At 35.7% G+C, this 22503-nt stretch overlaps 1 protein-coding gene across 6 annotated transcripts in view; it reads right to left on the bottom strand.

Moving 5' to 3' along the window:
- The window catches only part of LOC132280015 (probable serine/threonine protein kinase IRE4), a 51880-nt gene that overhangs the window by 5695 nt on the left and 23682 nt on the right, over positions 1–22503 (bottom strand). For all 6 annotated transcript variants that reach the window (XM_059782117.1, XM_059782120.1, XM_059782119.1 and 3 more), the window contains 9 exons: positions 17778–17870; positions 17298–17438; positions 17101–17193; positions 15385–15577; positions 15225–15310; positions 14524–14612; positions 8631–8682; positions 8394–8450; positions 7676–7822 (listed from right to left, as the gene is read on the bottom strand). In XM_059782117.1, coding sequence (XP_059638100.1) covers positions 7676–7822; positions 8394–8450; positions 8631–8682; positions 14524–14612; positions 15225–15310; positions 15385–15577; positions 17101–17193; positions 17298–17438; positions 17778–17870 — 951 coding nt within the window. The remainder of the gene's footprint in view (positions 1–7675; positions 7823–8393; positions 8451–8630; positions 8683–14523; positions 14613–15224; positions 15311–15384; positions 15578–17100; positions 17194–17297; positions 17439–17777; positions 17871–22503) is intronic.

Below are 22503 nucleotides of genomic sequence, written 5' to 3'. Positions count from 1 at the left end.
CACATCACCACTCTTAAATAGAATAAGCACCTTTATTTATAGGTGAAAGAATACAAGTGATAAATATGGTAAATACATTGATGGAGGATTCTTAAAATCAATCCCATGAATTACTCCAATTAATATTTTATCATAGGCTAAAATCACTTCAATCAATATTTTATCATAAGCTAAAATCACTTCTATAGTATTTTCCCTTTTATACACAATACAATGGTGGAGGCTCCTCTATATAGGAGAAGAAATGATGAGAATGGAAAAAGATCGAAATAGGAAATAAAGATGATTTTTCTCCATTGATTCCTCTAGTAACAGTAAATCTTCAATAATAGGAAACAATATCAATTACTGGAGGATTTTCCTCCACTAATTCCTCCATTAAATCTTCATTTCTCCCCCTCAAGATGGAGCATGAATGCCCAACATGCCATTGAGACGACAAGTAATAGCAAGTGCAAATGATGAAGAGAGAAGAGAGAAGGTGAGTTGATCTGAAGATCCAAGACGAGTTGATAATCTAAATAAGTTGATCGAATATATGAGATGAGTTGATCCTGAAATCCAAGATGAGTAGATTTTAGAGTAAGGTATGATAAACCCACTCTGATACCATGTCAAAATTGAAGAGAGAAATAGAAAATGAAGAACACAAGGATATAACGTGGTTTAGCCACTAGATCTACATCCACGGCATAGAGTCAAAAGGGTTACATCACTCTTATTATATTCTCTCCTAAGATTGTTTATGCTGGAGAGTGTGAGTTATTTATTTTCTTTCATTAAGGGCACTATTGTACTTTCATCTTATCAATATATATATAAATAGGTGAGAGATTTGGGAAACCCTAAGACTCTCAAAAACCTTTACAAATTTTCTCTTTCTTCTTTCTTCCTCTTCTCCTTTTTGCTACAACCACACGATTCTTCCACTTTAACTTGGTATCAGAGACTCCAATTCAACCAGAATTTATCCAAACATTGTACAAAGCATAGGAGAGAGAGAACAAAGTTGACGTCAGTATTTTCACGCAGACGTCAGCATCTGGAGGCTGGAAATTTTCGGAAATCATATATGGTCTTGATTGTCTCTTTTTTTGGTAATTATGGTGATTTTTGCAGTACTTTTTGAAGTCATTTGATTAGCCTTTTCATTTTTCAAATCTTTTCTTGTCTTGTGGCCAAAAAAATTTCAATATGGATTTTGGGGCACTTTTGGTTGTTTTTGTTGGTTGGAATCCACACTATATGGTGCGTCTACCCTAAGGAAAAGGCTGGTTTCTGTTTGTTGAATATTTTATTGCATTTGGATCAATTTTTTTGGCTCAAAGGGGTGGCCAGTCGGTTTCTTGGTCTTCTTCAGCCTCTGAAATTGGGTCTGCTGTTCTCTTGCTTTGGAAATATTTTCTGGAGGTTTGGGCCTTCAAATGCTGCATTTTAACTACAATTTGTTCCTCTTAATATTGTACTCCAAGTTTCTTGTGTTTCAGCCTTAAAGTCCTGAAAACTGAATTATATTCTGTTTCCTTTTGCTGTTCTTGTTTCTTTTTTTTTTTTGAATCCTACTCATGGCTGACAGTTAACCAGTATCCATCAAGGATGATGATATGCCTAAGTCGATGACCTCGCAAAAATTGAATAGAGTTCAGGTTTTTTTGTATTGGCGAAGGAAATTGAAATACTTGACTGAAAATCCTCCCTCTGACGAGAAGAAAATTGAAGATTGGACACATGAGGATAGTGTTGTTATGGGATGGCTATGGCACAGTATGGAACCTGAGTTGCTAGGACAGTTGCATTTTGTGATTCCTCAACGAAAATTTGGGACTCTATTGCAGAATCATTTTCTCGCCAGTGTAATGTTTCTCTTGTTTATGAGTTGTATGAGAAAATATTTGCTACTAAGCAGTCAGGAAAACCATTGTTAGAATACTATAGTACCTTGAAAATTTTGTGGGATCAGTTGCTGCATCATCGACCATTTACTACTGATTTAGAGCAGCAAAAGCAGCATTGGGAGGAGTTTATGATTGCTTCTTTGCTATCCGGTTTAGACACAGATTTTTGTGGCTTCAAAGATCAGATTCTCGCTAGTGATAAGTTACCTACAGCTGCTAATGCTTATTCTCGTCTATTGAGATCATCTTTAGGACAAAGTTCCACTGTACCTCCTGCGGAGTCTTCTGCATTAGTCTCTAGCATTGGAGGCCGTGGTGGTTCTCGTGGTAGCCGTGGTGGTATTTCTACTGGACGAGGCGATAGGAAGTGTCATCATTGTGGTCGTACAAATCACACTGAGCCCTATTGTTGGGTAAAATACGGTAAACCAGAGCATGCACATCAGGTTATAAATGGTACCACACAGCCACTACAGCCTCGTACTACATCTGGACATGTGGCTCCTGATTTTGGCTCATGTGATACACTCACTACTCAGCTTAGCGAGCTCCTTCAGACATTGCAATCTGCTCTCCCAGCCACATCAACTGCTACTTTAGCCAACTCAGGTAATATTGCATGTGTGGCCCAATCTTCTTCGTCCTGGGTCATTGACTCCCGAGCTATTTCTCATATGTCTAGTATAACATCTCTCTTTTCTGATTTCAAATCTTTTAAACATCATATTATTTTAGTTGATGGTTCTTCTCGTCCTATATGTGGGAAAGGTGTCCTTCACCCTACCAAGTTGTTGTCATTCTCTTCCAGTCTTTATTTTCCTTTTAATCTGCGTTCTGTAAGTTAATTGACTAAGACATTGCACTATTCTATAACCTTTTCTCCCAATTCGTGTGTTTTACAGGACCTCAGGACGAAGAAAATGATTGATTCGGGGCATGAGAAGGATGGGCTATATTATCTGGATCCAGATGAACCTCCTCCTGCCTTATCATCAGCTTTGAGTACTACAGTTTTGCCTCTTCAATGGCATTTTCGTTTAGGTCACCCATCTTTGGCAAAATTACGATTAGCTATTCCTACACTGAGTCCAGTGTCTGTCTTAGACTGTGAAGCTTGTCAGTTTGGCAAGCATCACCGTAGTTCTTTTCCAAGTAGTAGTCCATACAGACATTTGGGGTCCTCAAACTGCTAGTTTGAATGGATTTCATTATTTTGTTTTATTTATTAATGATTATTCTCGAATGACAAGGTTATTTTTTATGAAAGAGTGATCTGAATTACCTCATATTATTGCTAAATACTATAATGAAATTTTTACTCAGTTTGGTAAATGCATTAAAGTTTTTTGATCTGATAATGCCTTGGAGCATATACAATCTACCATGAATTCATTTTGTGTTGATTGGGTATCATTCATCAGATTAGTTGTGCTCACACTTCTCAACAGAATGGTGTTGCTGAACAAAAACACCATCATCTGTTGGATGTTGCTCGTACCTTGTTATTCAATATGCAAGTACCAAAATAGTTTTGGGTTGATACAGTTCTTTTTGTTATCTCATTAACTGTATGTCCTCTGCTGTTTAATAATCAGTCTCCTTTTCTCTTTTATATCCCGATCTCTCTCCTTTCCAGCTCACTCCTCGTGTCTTTGGTTGTGTAGCCTTTGTTCATATCTTAGATCCTGGTCGTGACAAACTGTCTCCTTGTGCTCATAAGTGTGTTTTTCTTGGGTACTCCTACACTCAGAAGGGGTATCGTTGCTACAGTCCTAAATGTTGTCAATACTTTGTGAGTGATGATGTTACTTTTTTTTACTCATCTGCTTTCTTTTCATCGTATGGTCATAATTTATCTTCTGATCTCATATCTATTCGTGAGGGGGAGTCTTCTATATCTTCTCCAACTCTCCCAATGCCGATGCTATTAGATACACATTCTAATCCTCCCTTGCAAGTTTACCAACAATCAAAATCTCAGCCCGTTGTTTCTTATACTCCGGCCACAACTTCTTCTCAACCAAAGGTTCCTGTTCCTCCTTCATCCACCTCTGCTACTGATGATTTACCACTTTCCTTACGTCGAGGTAAATGTACTTGTACTCAACATCCCATTGCTAATTTTGGGTCCTATAACCGTGTTCCCTCCTCTTTGCAGTCTTTTGCTTTAGCCTTGTCCTCTATCTCTATTCCATCATCTTATCGGAGGGCTTTATCTATGTCTGGTTGGGAACATGCTATGGATGAGGAAATGAGTCGTTTTCACTAGAATCAGACTTCGGATCTTATTGTTCTTCCATCTGGGAAGCAAATTGTAGGTTGTCGTTGGGTATACACTATTAAATATCCACCCGATGGTTCTATTGAGCGGCTTAAGGCGCGGTTGGTTGCCAAAGGGTACACGCAAACCTATGGGGTTGATTATTTAGAAACATTCTCTTTTGTAGCCCAACTTAATTCTGTACGGGTTCTTCTTTTTGTGGCAGCTTGTTGTTCTTGGCCTTTATATCAACTTGATATAAAGAATGCTTTTCTTCATGGTGACCAACCAGAGGAAGTTTATATGGATCAACCACCTGGTTATGTTGTTGCTGGTAGTGAGCACCTAGTGTGTCGACTACGGAAGGCTCTTTATGATCCAAAGCAATCTCCTCGTGCTTGGTTTGATAGATTTAGTGCTATGGTGATTGAGTTTGGCTTTCAGTGCTCTACTTCCAATCATTCTGTCTTTGTTTGTAGCTCTTTTGTTGGCACTATTGTTTTGATTGTCTATGTTGATGATATAATTATATCTGGGCATTATTCATAAGGTATTGCAGAGTTGAAAAGACACTAGTCAACATTTTCATACTAAGGACTTGGGTGCCCTTCGCTATTTCCTTGGGATTAAAGTTGTTCGTTCTCGTCAGGGCATCTCACTATCTCAACGGAAATATGTTCTTGATCTGCTATCTGAGATTGGTCTCTTAGGTGCTCGACCAGTTGATGCTCCTATGGACTCTATGGTCAAACTTGATGGCGAAAATATAGCGTTTGGTTATGTTGTTGCCGGTAGTGAGCACCTAGTGTGTCGACTACGGAAGGCTCTTCATGATCCAAAGCAGTCTTCTCGTGCTTGGTTTGATAGATTTAGTGTTGTGGTGATTGAGTTTGGCTTTCAGCGCTCTACTTCTAATCATTCTGTCTTTGTTCGTAGCTCTTCTGTTGGCACTATTGTTTTGATTGTCTATGTTGATGATATAATTATATCCGGGAATTATTCATAAGGTATTGCAGAGTTGAAAAGACACTAGAGTCAACATTTTCATACTAAGGACTTGGGTGCCCTTCGCTATTTCCTTGGGATTAAAGTTGTTCGTTCTCGTCAGGGTATCTCACTATCTTAACGGAAATATGTTCTTGATCTTCTGTCTGAGACCAGTCTCTTAGGTGCTCGACCAGTTGATACTCCTATGGACTCTATGGTCAAACTTGATGGCGAAAATGGAGCGTTCTTTGTTGATGTTGGCCGATATCGGCGTCGGGTTGGGAAATTGATTTGTCTTACTGTTACTCGTCCTGATATTGCTTATGTTGTTGGAGTGGTTAGTCAGTATATGCATGCTCCTCATCAATCTCACTTTGAGGTTGTTTGTCGTATTCTCCGTTATCTAAAGGGTGCACCTGGGATGGACTGTTGTATAAGCCCTCTTCTTCTTTATGGGGGTAACATGTTTTAGTGATGTTGACTAGGCTAACAGTCGTTTTGATAGGCAATCTACATCTGGTTATTGCACCTTTGATGGTGATAATCTTGTTACATGGCAAAGTAAAAAGCAAGCAGTCGTTGCTCGTTCTAGTGCTAAGGCTGAGTATCGTGCTATGGCTCACACTGCCTCCGAGATGTTATAGGTTCGCTCTATTTTTCAGGAATTGAGTATTGATGTTCCTACTCCAATGTCAATGCATTGTGATAATCAAGCTGCGATTTTCATTGCTGGCAATTCTGTTTTTCACGAGCATACCAAGCATATCAAGGTAGATTGTCATTTTATTCGAGATTTGTCGATGCGCAAACATATTGTAACTCCCTAGGTTTGCTCTGAAGATCGGTTGGGTGATATTATTACAAAACCACTTGCTCGTACTACTTTTCGGCGCATGTGTTCCAAACTGGGCATGTTGAATTTGTATGCTCCAGCTTGAGAGGGAGTGTTGGAGAGTGTGAGTTATTTATTTTGTTCATTAAGGGCACTATTATACTTTCATCTTCTCAATATATAAAAATAGGTGAGAGATGTGGGAAACCCTACCGACTCTCAAAAACCTATACAGATTTTCTCTTTCTTCTTTCTTCCTCTTCTTTTTCCTACAACCACACATGATTCTTCCACTTTAACTATTTACAATGATTGCCTCTATTTATAGGTAAAAGAATACAAGTGATAAATATGGAAAATAAATGGAGGACCACTAAAATCAATCCCATAAATCACTCCAATCAATATTTTATCATAGGCGAAGACCACTCCTATAATATTTTTTCCCTTTTCATACACAATACAATGGTGGAGACTCCACTATATAGGAGAAGAAATTATGAGAATGGAAAGAGATAGGGAAAAAAAAAAAAAAAGGGGGAGCATTTTTCTCCATTGATTCCTCTGGTAACAATAAATCTTCAATAATAGGAAACAACGTCAATTACTGAAGGATTTCCTCCAGTGATTCCTTTATTAAATCTTCAATACTCACCCTCAAGTTGGAGCATGAATGTCCAACTTGCCATTCAGATTATGAGTAGCAGCAAGTGCAAATGATGACGAGAGAAGGCAAGTTGATCCGAAGATTTGAGACGAGTTAATCCGGAGATCTGAGATGAGTAGAATATAGAGGAGGGTATGATAAACCCGCTCTAATACCATGTCAAAATTGAAGAGACAAAAAAAAAAATGAACACAAAGATATAACATGGTTCAACCACTAGGGCTTACATCCATGACATAGATCCCAAAGGGCTACACCACTCCTGTTATATTTTCTCTTCAAATTGTTTACAATGAGCACCTCTATTTATAGGTGAAAGAATAAAAGTAATAAATATGACAAATATATTGATGGAGGATTCCTAAAATCACTCCAATCAGTATCTTATCATAGGCTAAAATCACTCCTATAATATTTTCTCTTTTCAAACACAATACAATGGTGGAGGCTCCTCAATATAGGAGAAGAAATGATGAGAATGAAAAGAAATAGAAATAGGAAATAAGGAGGATCATTCTGCACTGATTCCTCTAGTAACAATAAATCTTCAATAATAGGAAACAACATCAATTGGAGGATTTTCCTCTACTGATTCCTCTATTAAATCTTCAATAATAATTATACCAATAACTAAAGGAAATTAGATTGACGGTAGGGATCAATTTGTTAAACACATGTAATTAGAAGGGTGGAAACTGTAATTATCCAAAATACAGGGGAGGTGAGTGTAATAAACCCTAACGACTGGGGAGGTAAATGTAATTTACCCACACAAAAAAAAAAAAATTGTGAAAGCTCCATGTAAAATAGGATTATTTTGTAATATCAACCAAAATTCTCATACTGATCTTTTGTATTGAAATAAATTGCAGAAGAGCATTTTAGAACAACCCTTCCAGCTGAAGAACATAGTGTCAATTAGAATTGTACCCAGTCTGCCCCTCCGAACACCCTTGCCTAATAGAGATCTCACTAGTAATGGCCTAATAGTTTAATAGATAAAAAAGAAAGTTGATTGATGAGTCTAACCATACCTCAAGTCCAGAATTTGAGGAGTCACTAATGACGGAATCAGAATCACTAGTGTCATCATCATCTGCCATGCTAGTTGAGAATTGAGTATACCGTGAGACAAAGTAACTTGTGTCATCTAAACCATCTGGGTTTGGTACAAAGGCAGCCTGCACACAGTCAAGTAATAAATTATTAACAATATAGAAAATATGATACTAAAACAAGAAAACAAGCACCTGAACTGTGCAATCAGTAAATTTTATAAAACAATAAATGTATGTCCATTCACATGCATGCCAACAACAGCAACATAAATGCACACAAAAAGCAGAAATAAAATGAACGCATTGGGAGGTAAGTTGTCATAAGGCTCAACAATGTACTAATTTCGCAGCATTGTGGATTCATGCACGACATTTTCAAAGCACTTCCATGAACTTATCCTAACTGGAGAACGCACTGAATACACATAAAAGAATGACATTAGATTTATTTTCTCATTATTGGTCATATCTATAGAACTTCAGAATTGGGCCCATAAACTGAAAATCCGTAACCCCAATTGCTACTGGAATACTGTCTAGTGACTCTAGTTAACTTATATTTTATTCAGTAAACCTCATTATCAGCGCGAGGTTGAGTAATTTGGAAGCTCATAAAGTTCATAAACTTGAGGGCACGAGTTTGAGCATTAGTTGTACAGTTAAATAAACAAACAAGAGAGGCATGCATCCCGACCTTCTGTAATGCAAGGGTGTCCCAGTTAACTCCCCTGAAAAATGGATGAGCTTTGACCTGTAAGAAAGTAAAAAACCAATCTGGAACACTTAGTTTATCTCCCAATAAATCATATCGTTTTAGTTTATCTTCTAAGTAATCATATCGTTGAGACAACTAGTCCATATTTTAAATAATCATTAAGGTGCAGACGATGTTAATTTGTCAATAACAAAATTTAAACACAGAAAATACAACCTCAGACGAACCCTTGGCTCCAAGGCGCTGATCTGGATCATGAACGAGAAACCTATAAAGGAAAAGATTATGGTGTGAATGAGATATTTTAACATAAATAAATCCGTTTACAATTTTCACACAAAAAAACACAGGCAAAAAGCAAAATGGCAAGAAAAAATTTGTATGGCCAACCAATATATTTTTGGCAAATTTCTGCAGAGTGAATCAAGACAAATTACAAATTGTAGGTCAACTATGCCAAAAAAAATGTCAGAAACAATATACTTGAGTTACATATGAGTATGAGTGGGAATCTATAATGTAAAACTATTGGGAAAAGTGAGGGTTGAATGAGGGATCATGGAATATATATACATTTAAAAAGAAGACCTTAAAGTGGTTCTAAAGTTTGATATGATACTTGGAACAAGACCTTTAGAAGGTTTATGCATTTTAGAAAGGGAAACATATAATAATGCTGCAAAGAAGAGATGATTTGATCTAAATTGAAGGTATTAAAGAGAAAGACAGGTAGATAATGATACTACTTGATTCAATAACAGGAGATATAAAATTCTCAATCTCTAACCAAAATGTAGCATTTGTCATGCAAAATGGTAGAACAATATATGCAGCACTGACTAATAGTTAGTCTAATCAATGCAAATAAAAGGATACTAAGTGGAGATGAAAATTTTTTAAACTCATTTGTTGGCATAAAGGCTCCCTAACCAAGCTTAACTTGGTAGTTTTGGTGATTCTAACTACTATTATGTGATCTAACTATCTACTTGAGTGTGTTTCATTTCAGATAGACATTTATACTCAGGTACATAGGAAGGTTCTTAGCGTCCATTCTCACAGTCAAGGAACTCAACATCAATGAATTATTAGAGGTCAAGGACTTAGGCAAGTGAGTTGATCCATGAAGCACAAGCTCAAGTTCTCTTCATGAAGTACAAAGATCAATTCTAAAGAGAGAAATAACAGACGTCTTGCCAAACTTATTTCTCCTTATGAGCAGCTAGATGTCTTCATGAGACTTTACGTCTCCTTTCTCAGTCACACCAATAGTCACATGGATATCTCCTAATGAGATTCATTTTCCCCTAATTCAAATCAGACTAAAGCTTCAAGAAAAAGCTTCCCTTTACGTCTTCCCAAGGTCAGCTGTTCTGACTTTACCACTTCCCCACACAAGTCACAGAGTAGTCAATCAGTTCACTTTGGTATTTATTGCCGCGAACACACTGACACAAGGAAGCTTGTGGTGATGACTCAAACAGCTCTATTATCTGAATTGAGCTGGAAGTATCAGCTTCTTTGGACAACAGTTAAGCACAAGTCAATCGCTAAACGACACACGAACATCACATAAATCACCAAGACGCCTTACATGAAGAACTCTCTTTTCAAATAAACATCTTGCACAAATAACTCCCTTTTCAAACCAACTTCTTCTCCAAACAATTCCTCACGTACTCCAACGGTCACAAATTCAAAAAAGGCTACAAATACACTTCTTCCCCAACGTCTCAAACTTGAGAGCAGTAGTTATACTGACCTCCACCATAGATGCATATGGTTTGAGTGAGTGATAGAGAGTACAGAACCCAGTACACTGGATTGAGCTTGAGTGTGAGTACAGAAGCCAGTACTCGAGTGAGAAAGAGTGAATTGAGAGAGATGGGGTATAGAGACCAATACTCTAGGTGAGTTGAATGTGAGTGAAACAGAACATACTAACCAGTGCTTCTGTTGGTGTGAAAGAGAGTGAGTGAGCGTAACAGAGCACATATATCAGTGCTTCCGTATGAGTGAAACAAAGCATATACCAGTCCCTCTGTTTGTCAGATTGAGTGTAAGTGAGTGTACAGAAACCAGTCCACAAGTGAGGATGAGTGAACTGGGTGAGAAAGAGTACATAAACCAGTACTCTAATGCGAATGAGTGAATGTGTGTGAAACTCTTCATATTGCATCTTCACCATACATACCTTGAGTCGAGCTTTTACTTTGAAATACTTATTTTGACTCGAAGTTGTGAGCTTAACTGTTGTATCAGTCCATTCAAGGGACATTCATATATCTTGTTACCTCAAATCTTCTGTCAACACTTTGAGAGAAGTCCAAGTGGTTCACTTGGCAACTAGGCTGCTTGTGGAGCATGGTAAAGGTTACTTCTGAGCCTGCAAAAGAGAAGATGGCCCTTGACATCTCAAAAACAAGGAGAGTTGTGCTCTTCATCCTCAAAAGGAGTGAGTTACTCCTCAGCTCGTTAAAAGGGGGGTTTGATCGTCACCCGAAGAGAAGCAGTTAGTGGAATCCTTGAGAAGTTCTTGAGAGTTGAGGCATGGATGTATGTTAGCATGGGTTGTACCGAACCATGTAAAAATTCCATTGTCTAGTTGTTTGCATTTTTCTAACTCATAATCTTACTTGCCTAGCTGATCTGCTAATTTGATTATATTGTTCCTAATCTTATTATACCATTCTGCATCAAACTGTTTATAGGCATGTTACATAAGTGTTGATATAGTTGCGGTGAATATGTTAGGAAGGAAAGAAATAAGAAGCTTGAACTTCTTAAGTGATCTTAGTTGTGCTAGTTCAATGTAAGCTATCCTTGTAATATGATACCTAATTAAACTATTGTACATGTTGAGAACGTGCTTACCCAGAATACATAATTTACCAAATCTTCAAATGTTCACAATGAAATATTCATACTGTAGGAAAGAACACCATAAAAGATTATTGTGATCTTAAAATTAAAAACGATAAAGAAATGAGAGATCGGAAAATGTACCATAGTTTGTTAGAAGCCCCATACATCCCCCTCTAAGGTTCTTGTTTGGGTAACATCATCCAATATGTAACATGTAACAACCGTATTTTGTATTTAATTAATGTATTATATATATGTAGATGTGTATGTGTAGTTGAGTGGATAAAGGATTTACATTCAAATTTTGATTTTACAAGATTGTTATCTACTTGACTGATAGGATAGTAGGGATAGATAGGAATAAGTTTGACCAGATGTTTACTAAGGGGATAATTATTTTCTGTTCAGTGCATTTAATCAAGAAGGCTTCAGTGTAGAGAGAGTTTCAGGGAGAAGGAAGTCCGAAATTATCAGGAAAGTATTTCCTATGCATGATGTTGCTGATAGAGCCTAGTTTTCGTAACCAGAAAGAATTACCAGGGAAAATTGGAAATAAGAATGTGTTGGAGCAGGAAACTTACAACGAAGGAATGAGCAAATCAGGAAGTAATTTCCTGCCTTCTTCTGTATGTATAACATTGAGAATTATTATTTATTATTATTGTTTTTTGTCAGTATATTAGAAATATGAGTTAGCAGTTAAATGAATTAGGCTAAATTGTTATTCATGGAAGGTTGTGTATGAGTGATCTGCCTCTCTCTCTCTCTGATAAGTAATTGGAAGATGCCTAAAATATATGGGTCCATATATTGGTGTATAGGCAATAGGTTGGATTCACAGAATACTAATGGAGCATTTTAGAAGAAATGGAGGTGTTATTCATATTTAGAATATATATAGGTATAGATTATAGATGGTTTCCAATAGGAAATTCGACTAATATATACGACTGTTGACATAAAATTCTGGAATTTTAGATCTGTCACAATGGAATGTTTGAATTTATTTCTATTACTGACGGAACACTTAAAAGAGAACTGAAACAGAATTGGAATGGAAGAAGACGTGTTTGACTAATTTAAAACAGTGCATTAGATACAAAATATAATTGGGTCTATAAGAGTTTAACATAATTTTGGAGTCTAAAGATTGATTAGTGGAATTACAAGAGACAAACCACTGGGGTTGAGGTGTAATGGAATTACAAAAGAAACCACTAGGTAGAGGTATAGATTAATATGTGACAAAAGTGACAATGAAGACACGACAATATGTTGTAGATAAATGACTAAGGTTAGTTATCCAATAAGAAACTACACACACACACACACACACACATATATATATATGTATATATGTAGTCTTAGGCTTGTACAGCACATAATTTCGTGCATATAGATGATTGGGCATACACTTACAGTATATAAATGCACATTTAATAGGTGTATTTGAACTACTTATTATTACAGTGAGCATGGAAGTCAAAGTCTGAATTGTATAACTGTCTTTGTTGGGTTGATTAATGAAGCCAAACTCTATCTCATTAATTGTAAGTGTTTATTAGAAGCATGAAAATCATGTGAGTGTAATACCAGTAAATAACTCAAGTAAAGAAATTGGGAATATTATATTATTTACCAAGTTCAGAGTACTTGTGAAACCAACTACTTAATGATGCAAGAAAATGAGCATTTTTTTAAAAATTAAAAAATAAAAAATTATACTCCCTGTCACATATCAGTAGTGCCTCTTTCCTTTTAGGTATGTCCCAAATTAGTTGTCCCATTTGAAAAAATCAGAGCAAAAGAAATGCTATCTTTCCATATTTACCCTTTAAGTTTTCACATATCTCAAAACGTAGTAATATACATATTTAAACTTAAAAGGACAACTTGGTAATTTTAAAAGGAGACAATGCATTAATTGCATGTCCCCTTAAAAAGTTCTAATAACAAAAGTGGACATCTAATATAGGACGGAGGGGGTTGTATTAAAAAGGGTTGGAGGAATCATAAGTATTAACTTAAAGACAAATACGGATGTGTTCCATCTTGAAAAATGGATGTGTTCCTGCATATGTATAAACGGATGTTTTCTTTATTGAGCTACTGGATATGTTCCTTCAATTTTTTTTTGATAAGTAAGATTACATTGAAGAAAGGATCTCAAAAGGGTGCTCCCAGAGGAAACAAAGCAAACCAAGATATGTTCCTTCATAAAAATGATTCAGTTAATCAGTATTGGATGTGTTCCTTGAGTTTGATATTGGTCATGGAACCAAAGAACAGAGAATCTTTAACATCTGTTTTGTCACCCATGGAGACCGAGCAAGAACGAGATGAGATCCAAGTAAGAATAGGATCCAAGCAAGGAGATCAGCAATAGGATTCTTTCCAAGCAAGGCTATGCTATGCCATACAATCGATGAAGCTGTAACCTTTTTTTTTCCCCCTTTAATAGAGAGAAATGGTGGAGACTGGGTGAAGAAGAGGAAGACGGGAGTTGGGTCTCAGGAGCATTTTTGCTCTGATACCATGTTGTAAATAAGAGCAAGAAAATAGAAGAGAAGATCTCTTGTATATCCCTTAGATGTGAGTACAAGTGGGTTTATATAGGAACCCAAGCCATACAATCAGTACATTAATTTAGCCAATTACCAGAAATTAAGCTAATCAAAATACTATAATCAAGCTAGCAGATTTTATGCATCAGAATATTCCTATAATCAAGCTAGTAGATTACATGTAGCAGAATAATCAACTTATCTAATTAATTACAGGCTGTAAACAGCCTATATTCACGACAATACCAAGTGATTAGATATTTTATTTTGCGAACTCAAAACACTATCAAAATTTTCTGTTATTTCCTCAGGACAAGTCCATTGCGTCCTCTGATTCGTGTAATAGCAAAATAGAAAAAGATAAATAATACCAAGCAAGTGTTAACAACGCTCTCACATCCTATAATTTTACATCTAATGATTCAACTGCTCCTTAATTCTTCCATAATGCTGCCAAGTCTTAATATTTTTCATACCAAATTTCTGTCACATTCATGTGATGAACATAATTAAGCAAAGTCAAACTCTACAGAATACTATTAATCGTGGGAACCATTTCAAAATGCTTGAGGCACAGACTCGTTAAACAATTTCAAAGGAGGATAAACAAAAATCAATACTGATGTATCAAAACCACAAAAACAACACAGAAACTAGAGTCAAAAGTTCTATTAACCAACCTGTCAATCAAGTCTTGGGCCTCATAAGACATGTCTTTAGGAACAGAGGGCCAGGGGATTTTCCTGTTAAGAATGTTGTCGAAGATAATCTGTGCAGCCAAGATGGTGCAAATGTTAAAACAATTATGTTTCTCATCCCAAGTGGAAAACTACAACTATATTAAGTACAACCACAACCTTATCAAAACCTAGTGCACATAAGAATGAGCAAGTAATCGATAATCAGTAACAAATAACAATGTAGTTGTAGCAACCAACACACCACGACATTTCTTTTCTGAACTACGGCCATTGCTAGTAGTAACAACTTGTCACGATCCATTGGTTCATATAGTTCCTCAAGCTTAAGGCAATTAAAAATATCTGCCAAGTGAGAGGCATGCCCAACATTTCTTCTGCAAATCTTTTTTTTTTTTTTTTGACAAGTAACATTTCTTCTGCAAATCTTTATTTCCCATTCATGCAACATTTTATGAATTAAGTTGCAAATGTTGCACTTGAAACAATTGTTGAGTTAAAATTTGAAACCTGACATGTTTAATATCCTTTCAAAAACAACAATTTGAAATAATACAAGTGGATAGTGGATGAGAAACAAAACAAACACAAACATAATGACTTTACTGCTCTCTATTCTCTACCATGCACTGGCATCCAAAGAAATATATACATGAACAGATAAGTCCAATAATAAAGCAAACCTCTGGAAGTTCAGCATTGAAAGGAGGGATGCCACAGATAAATTCAAATAGGATAATTCCCACTGACCACCAGTCTGCAGCATAACCTGCAGGAATGCCCAGGAGGTCATTCAACTGTCTAATATACTGAAAAACATTCACATGCAGATTGTGTCCAAACCATGCTCAGTTCCCAGAAGAATCTCAGGTGCCAAGTAGTCTGGTGTGCCAACAGCTGACCGCTGACTTCTATCCTCTGTTTGTTGATTGTGCAGCCCATGGGAGTCCGCAAGAGCAGTTCCATTTATCTCGGGTCCAGGTAAATCGCCTGTGCTGTTCATAAGGCCAATCTTTGACAATCCAAAATCTGTAAGCTGGTAAACCAAGTAATGATTGGTATATCATGTTGAAGATGTAAAGTTAAAATATATATGGTATGAACGTATACGAGTCATGACTTCATACAAGGCACCATTGGGTGGAGCCATATAGGAGGGAAATTTCCATAATTCTTCTGGTAGTTCTTGTTTTTTATAAGTTTATTCAAGGTAATTTCTATATTTAATCCAAAAATTGTAAAAGGTTATCTTAAGACTCTGCAAACATTCACATCAGTGGCGGATCCAAGAATTTATTTTAGTGGGGGCAACGCCGAACAATGAGAAGAAAATATTTTTTAGCAAAATAAAATTAAAAGATCTTAAATATTGGTTGACACCATTTTCATTCAATAAATTTATAATAGTTCCTCAACCAGCTTTTATGTTTTGAACATTCAATGATAATTTCTTTTGATATATGAAATACTCCCAGTAAATTGCAAGACTCTATCGTAATTTTAATTATTTGAAAAACCGTTTCATAAAAAGACCAATCTATTCTTAATTATTATTATTATTATTATTTTGATAAGTAAAAGAAGACCAATCTATAAATGTTGACAAAAATCTTATCCTTTTCTGTTATAACCAAATATGAAATTTTTATTCACGAAGTGTGAGATTGGGTGAAAAAAGAGAATTAAGGATTTTCCTAATTGGCTTAGTGTCAAGAAATATATTGAAAAGAGACTTACATGGCTCTCTTTTCTCCTTTTTGTCTTGAAAAAAGAATGATAGGGTGAAAGAGAGATGTCAATGACTAACATGGAGGAGATTGACTAGATGTGAGTTGTAGAAAAGTGATGTGCGAAGAGGTTTATGAGACACAGATATAAACTACTAAAAGAACGTGTTGAAAGGTCCAGACTGAAGGCTTTTTTTTCTTTTTTTGGAATTATTTATAGTGGGGGCATTTTTTTATTTTAAAAAATTATATATACAAAAGTATAATTAACAAAAGTTGAGTGGGGGCAATTGACCCCACTCAACCCTATCTGGCTCTGCCACTGATTCAAATTATTCTAACCACCTCCAGTAACGGAGAAAACATCTGCAAGAGGTTTTTCTCATATGTTTTTAACAAAAGGTGGAAAAGAATTTTTTTTTTTTTTTGATAAGTAACAAAAGGTGGAAAAGAATTATGCAAGTACTTCTAACTTCAGAAGACATCTTCTCAAAGCCTGAAGAGAATTTATGTAACAAAGTGGAAATTGAAATCATCTCCTCTCTTTAATAGCTAAATAATGTTTTTTTTTTTTTTTTAATACGACATTCTATAGGTATTCAATATCAAATCTCAAGTTTGTTTTTTGTTTTCGGAATGTCAATGCAAAATGAATATGAGAAATTAGAAACCACATGGAGCATTAATTAGGTGGCCATTGCTTAACAAACAAATGGCTACAGAACCAGGAATAAAAAAAAATGGCTACATGCAAGGCATACTACTAAAACTATATGGAACTCTTAGTATATGTTAAAAACTCATGATATTTTATACAGTCTATCAACCAAACCTTGATATGTCCATCATGTGCAATCAATATGTTGTCCGGTTTCAAATCACGATGCACAATTCCAAGAGACTGTAGGTATTCTAAAGCAAGAACCTGAAAAATGCAAATATCAACTAAAAAAACAAAAAATAAAAAATAAAAAGAAGACGACTAGCCAAGAAGCAAAAAACTTATCCATGAAATGATTTTAAACAAACCAGTTCAGCAATATAGGTACGAGCTACATCTTCCTCAAGGCAACCAACTTTCTTCAGCAAAGAATATAGATCACCTCCATTAAGATATTCCATAACCAAATAAAGGTTGTCCCTACTGGTGAATGAATAAAAAAATCGAACCTGCAAAAGCAATACCATATATTCATGTCGTGAAAATCAATATGGAGCATTGAAAAGAATCAAATGTGAACAATTTTTCTTAGGAAATCAACTTTTAAAAAGGGAAGAGCTTCGATAAGAAATTTAGATAATTAATTAACAAAAAAATGCAGGAATTGGAAGCTTAACTACGGGGGGTGTCTGAGTATCAACTAGGGGGAAAAAAAAAAAAAACTTAACTACATGCAACCTGAGAAGCACATATGGGTCCAATTTCAAAACACAGATCAAATTCTATATTGACATCATTCAAATATGGTAAATGTCCTAGCTGAAGATAAATTTAGAATTCCATATTACCACAAAAGGATTTCGAACTGTTATCAATATGTTACGCTCTGCCAATATACGCTCAATATCATTTTTCCGTATCATATCCAATTTCTTGAGCTCCTGCATAAGTACAACAATCATGATGAGAATCTACACCAGAAATAGCATATAATACAAGTTCAAAATAACAATTAGTTAATTAAATAAAAGATACATATCAAAGGTGTGATTTTTATTTTTATTTTACCAAACTTGTTAGTTAATGATTGAGAATTGAAGCATAAGCAAAGACTTTCGAGCAAAGTCATTGTTGATAAAACAAACTATTAAGTTTATTGACACAACTAAAATTTTGATTGTAGTCAAATGTTTGACACGGAAGTACCTCTCAGTCTCGCCAGTGCACTTCTTAAGAGTCTTCAGGTATCGTATTGTAATTTAGACAGAACCAGATAAAAAGGAGGTAGTGGCTAAAGAATTATACATTTAAGGGGGAAAAATAAAATGAAAGGAGGCAGATAAAAATTCAATCATCAAAGAATATGACTATATACATTTTTAAAATAAGTAATATTACGATATACATTTCTAATTCAATATAATATGATAATAAACATTTCTAATTTTGACTCTACGCCATTGTATTAAGGCAAGAGATAAACAATTGAGGCAAATCTAGCCCCCAGACAAGCTAGGACATGAGTAGAGACTATCAATGTAATTTCATATCTAGTTGGTGCGGAAGGGGAAAAAATTAAAAATAATAATTTTTTTTTTGTAAAAAAACTTCAGTTTATCCACCCTATTTTGATTTAGTTCTACAGATTGAATACAATCAAGCAGAATCAAATTTGAATGCTACGGAAAAAATTGAAAACTCAAAAACGAAATAGAAAAGATACAAAATCAATAAAAGAAGGTGGGTGGGAACAGTGGTGGAGTCATGTTGGGACCAGGTCATTTATTTATAATTTTTACTTTTAAGTTTTGATAATTCTAAAATTGCCCCCACTGAATTTTTAAAATATTCACTAAAAACCTTAATAAAAACTTGTAAATGTCAAAAGATTCCTCAATTTTTAAATCATTTGCTCAATAAGATTTTTAAAATTCAGAAAAAATCCTAATTTGCTATTAAATTTTCTGTTATTTATATTTTCTATACACGAATTTTGATAATTATAGAAGTGCCTCGATTCAACTCCTAAAGAATTCGCAAAAGACCATCAAAAAACTTCCAGTTTTCAAAACTACCCTTCATTTAACTCATTTGCCAAACAAAATTTTCAAAATTCAGAAAAAGACTGTCTTTTCTCCTCTGGGGTCCCACAAAACTTTTAAGAATCAAAACTAAAAAAATAAAACTATGCAATTTTTCATTTTGGTTCAATTTTTCTCATCATATTATGGTTAATGGTGCCCCAACAGACTTAAATTCCAGGCTCCGCCACTGGGTGGGAAAACTTATTAGATACCATTTGACTTTGGTAGTGTGTTATTAAAGGCCCAAGGCGCACCAAGGCGCTAGAGGTCCTTTGGAGCCTAGGCACGAAGCGCACAGCGAGGCGCGCGTCTGAGTGAAGTGAGACGCACAATTGAAAATTTAAATTACTATAAAAACATTGATATCTCATAAGTCATATCAATATTCTAAAAATTAATATCAAATATAAAAAAGTAAATCCATCAACAAAACAAGCATCCAACAACCATAAAACAGAGCACAAATTTGTTTTCTTGAAAGGCAAAGCAGGATTTGTTCTTTTGAATGGCAAAACAAAGCACAAAAAGAAATAAATTTGTCAAGAAAAAAAACTGTTAACAAAAAAAAATTGTTAACAAGAAAAGAAAAGAAAAAACACAGCCAAAAAAAAAAAGATGCATAGACAGAAGTAGATGTAGAGAGAGAAGTAGACGAGAAGAGAGAGAAAGTGTTAAAGAAAAAAAAGGAGAAAAAACAGAGCCCCCCAAAAAAAGACAAAGAAGAGAACTAGACGAAGAGAGAGATATAAACAAAGATAAGAAGAGAGGAGAAGATGAAAGAACTGATGTGGCTTCGTCGTTCATCTCTGCAACTAGGGTTTCGTCATTGGTCTCACGGTCTCACTCTTTCTCTGTTCGGTTGACACTTTGACTCTTGGGCTTTCTTATTTGTTTATTCTTTTGAACAAAAGTTTCTTCTCTCGTACGTTTGGACTTTCTTATTTGTTTATTAAGTTGCCAAAAGTACCCTTTTTGACTTAAGAAATAGAATAATCATAGTTTTTTTAATAAAAAAATCAGTGAGGCGCACCTGACAAACAGGACAAGTCGTAATCGAGGTGCATGCCTAGTAAACATCAATAAGCCTGGGATGACAACAGGCGCTAGACCTGCGCCTCGAACCTAGGCGCGTCTTTAACAACACTGCTCTGGTACTTAATAAGTTTTACCTATTATTGAATTTGAACCAATGACACCCACCCTATGAAAGCAACACTCTAACCACTGAGTTAACTAGATCATTTATCATCAAAAATAGAACCAACCCATCACATCGATGAATTGTGAATATCATATTAATTATACGCAATAGCTGCTAAATCATGGAATATTAATCTTGGCAAGAAATTACATACATGATAAAATATGTATCACAAACACTAAGGGCTATAGCTCAATTAGGTAGAGCACCTCGTTTACATGCGGGCTAATGTTTTTTGGGGGAGCCTATCATGTGGGTAAACAGCAAAAAACCCTCAACTTTCACGATTTTGTAGAAAACCTCCCTGAACTTCCGTTTTTTTTCACGATTTCGTACCCAATGCCGTTTGCGGACAGTTACTATTGTTGTCGGGGGCTTATTTGTTATTACTTATATAATGTAGGGTGCGTATGTGTAATTTATGAAACTTCTTAATATAAATAGAATGTGGTGGAAGGATGAAAGTATTCTCTCTCTTTCCCCATCTCTCTCTCTCTCTCTCTTTCCTCTCCTCCTCTTTCTTCTCTTCTTCATCTTCTTCTACTTTACTCTTGTTTTGATTATAGCTTAAAGTCAACAACTATAATGATGGAAATTTGACATTTTGAACCTGAAATCTCTATTATACCCTTCTCTATTGATGGGTGAGACTTGAACCCTCCACCTTATGCATAAAAAGGAGATGAAATATCATTTGACTACGCATTGGTTCTAGTCTTTGTGAATTTGTATATATAACTTTAAAAATATATATAAGTTGAAAAAAAAAAAAAAAAAAAAAAAAAAAAAAACTATAATCTTTTTTAGGTTCACGACTCCACCGGTAATGTAAATGGGTCATACATATTTCGTATTTTATATATATATATATATATATATATATATTCCTAAATTTTGTGTCATTGAGGGTTCTTTTGTCATTTTACAACCAATGTTCTTTTTATATTTCATTTCTTGAGGGGTAAAATGGTAAAATAGAAGTACGTTAACGGCATTTTAATTGGTTGGGGGTAAGTAATGACTTTCAAATAACTGAGGGGGTTAGTTGCATAACCGAGGGGGTCTTTGCAAAACCGAGAAAGTTGAGGGGGGATATTTGTAGTTCTGATGTAGAACGGCTAGCTCATGCACATGATCACCGTAAATCAGGGAAGCTGAAACGGTAAGGAGGGAAATAGAAGATATTATTCTCCACGGTAAGATTTAAGGAGATTTGGTGTAGTTTCCAACAATAGAAGATATTATACTCCATTACAAGATTTAAGGAGGATTCTGCACCATCAAATCTCATATTTCCCCAACGCATGCTTTATTTTTATTTTATTTTTGACTTGCCTATATTAAGAGAAGAGATGTAAGTCTGCAGACATCATTATTATCAATATAATTTCAGTTTCTCTCTTATGAGTGTGTTCTTTGTGAATTCAAGGGTTTAACCCTATTCTTTATCGTTTCTGCTACGTTAGTTGGTATCAGAGCAAGGTTCCGAATCCAAGATTCGCCTTTGTTTCGATGGCTGGTTCACAAGATGGAAGCAACCCCTCCAGCGACGGTGATCGTGATGGAGTAGCTCTTTTGAGGGCTTAGTTTACTAAATTCTAGACCAAAGTTAATCAAACCTTACTTGATATGCATAAAACTATGCGTCAAGTATTGGCGAGATTGACAACGGTAGAACTTAACCGCGAGAACAACAAGCTGCCCAACAACGGTGATCATGGATGTCCTGCTGGTAATCGCAACCCAAACCCATCGAATAGGCAACCAGCCTATGAGGAAAATGTCGGTTTTGGTCAAGGGCAGATCCAGCATTTCTGAATGGGGTGGGCTAACTTTGGATTGGGTTACCATTATAATTTTCTTTTTTTTTTTTTTTTTTTTTTTTGGGGGGGGGGGGGGGGGGGGGCGGGCGGGCTAGGCTGAAGCCCACCTTCGCCCACCCCTGGATCCGCCTTTGGTTTTGGTAACAACTGAGCCATGCAGGTGTTTGGAGATAATCGAGGTCGATGGGAAATTGATGATTCCATGGATTTTCGTATGAAGATTGACCTACCCACCTTTCAAAGTCATCTTCGTATTGAACAATTCTTGGAATGGATTAATGAAGTTGAACGTTTCTTTGACTATATGAAAATCCAGGAGGAGAAGCAAGTCAAACTCGTGGCCTATAAGTTGAAAGGCGGCGCATCAGCGTGGTGGGATAAAGTGCAAACTACCCGCGCATGCGGGGGTAAAGATCCGGTACGTACATAGGTTAAGATGAAGAAGTTGATGAAAGCCCGATTTTTA

Source organism: Cornus florida, unplaced genomic scaffold (assembly GCF_030987335.1).
Source record: "Cornus florida cultivar Cherokee Brave unplaced genomic scaffold, ASM3098733v1 CherokeeBrave_3.0.0_Hap2_Chr10, whole genome shotgun sequence".
Taxonomy (NCBI): domain Eukaryota; kingdom Viridiplantae; phylum Streptophyta; class Magnoliopsida; order Cornales; family Cornaceae; genus Cornus; species Cornus florida.
This window is presented reverse-complemented; position numbering and strand designations above follow the sequence as displayed.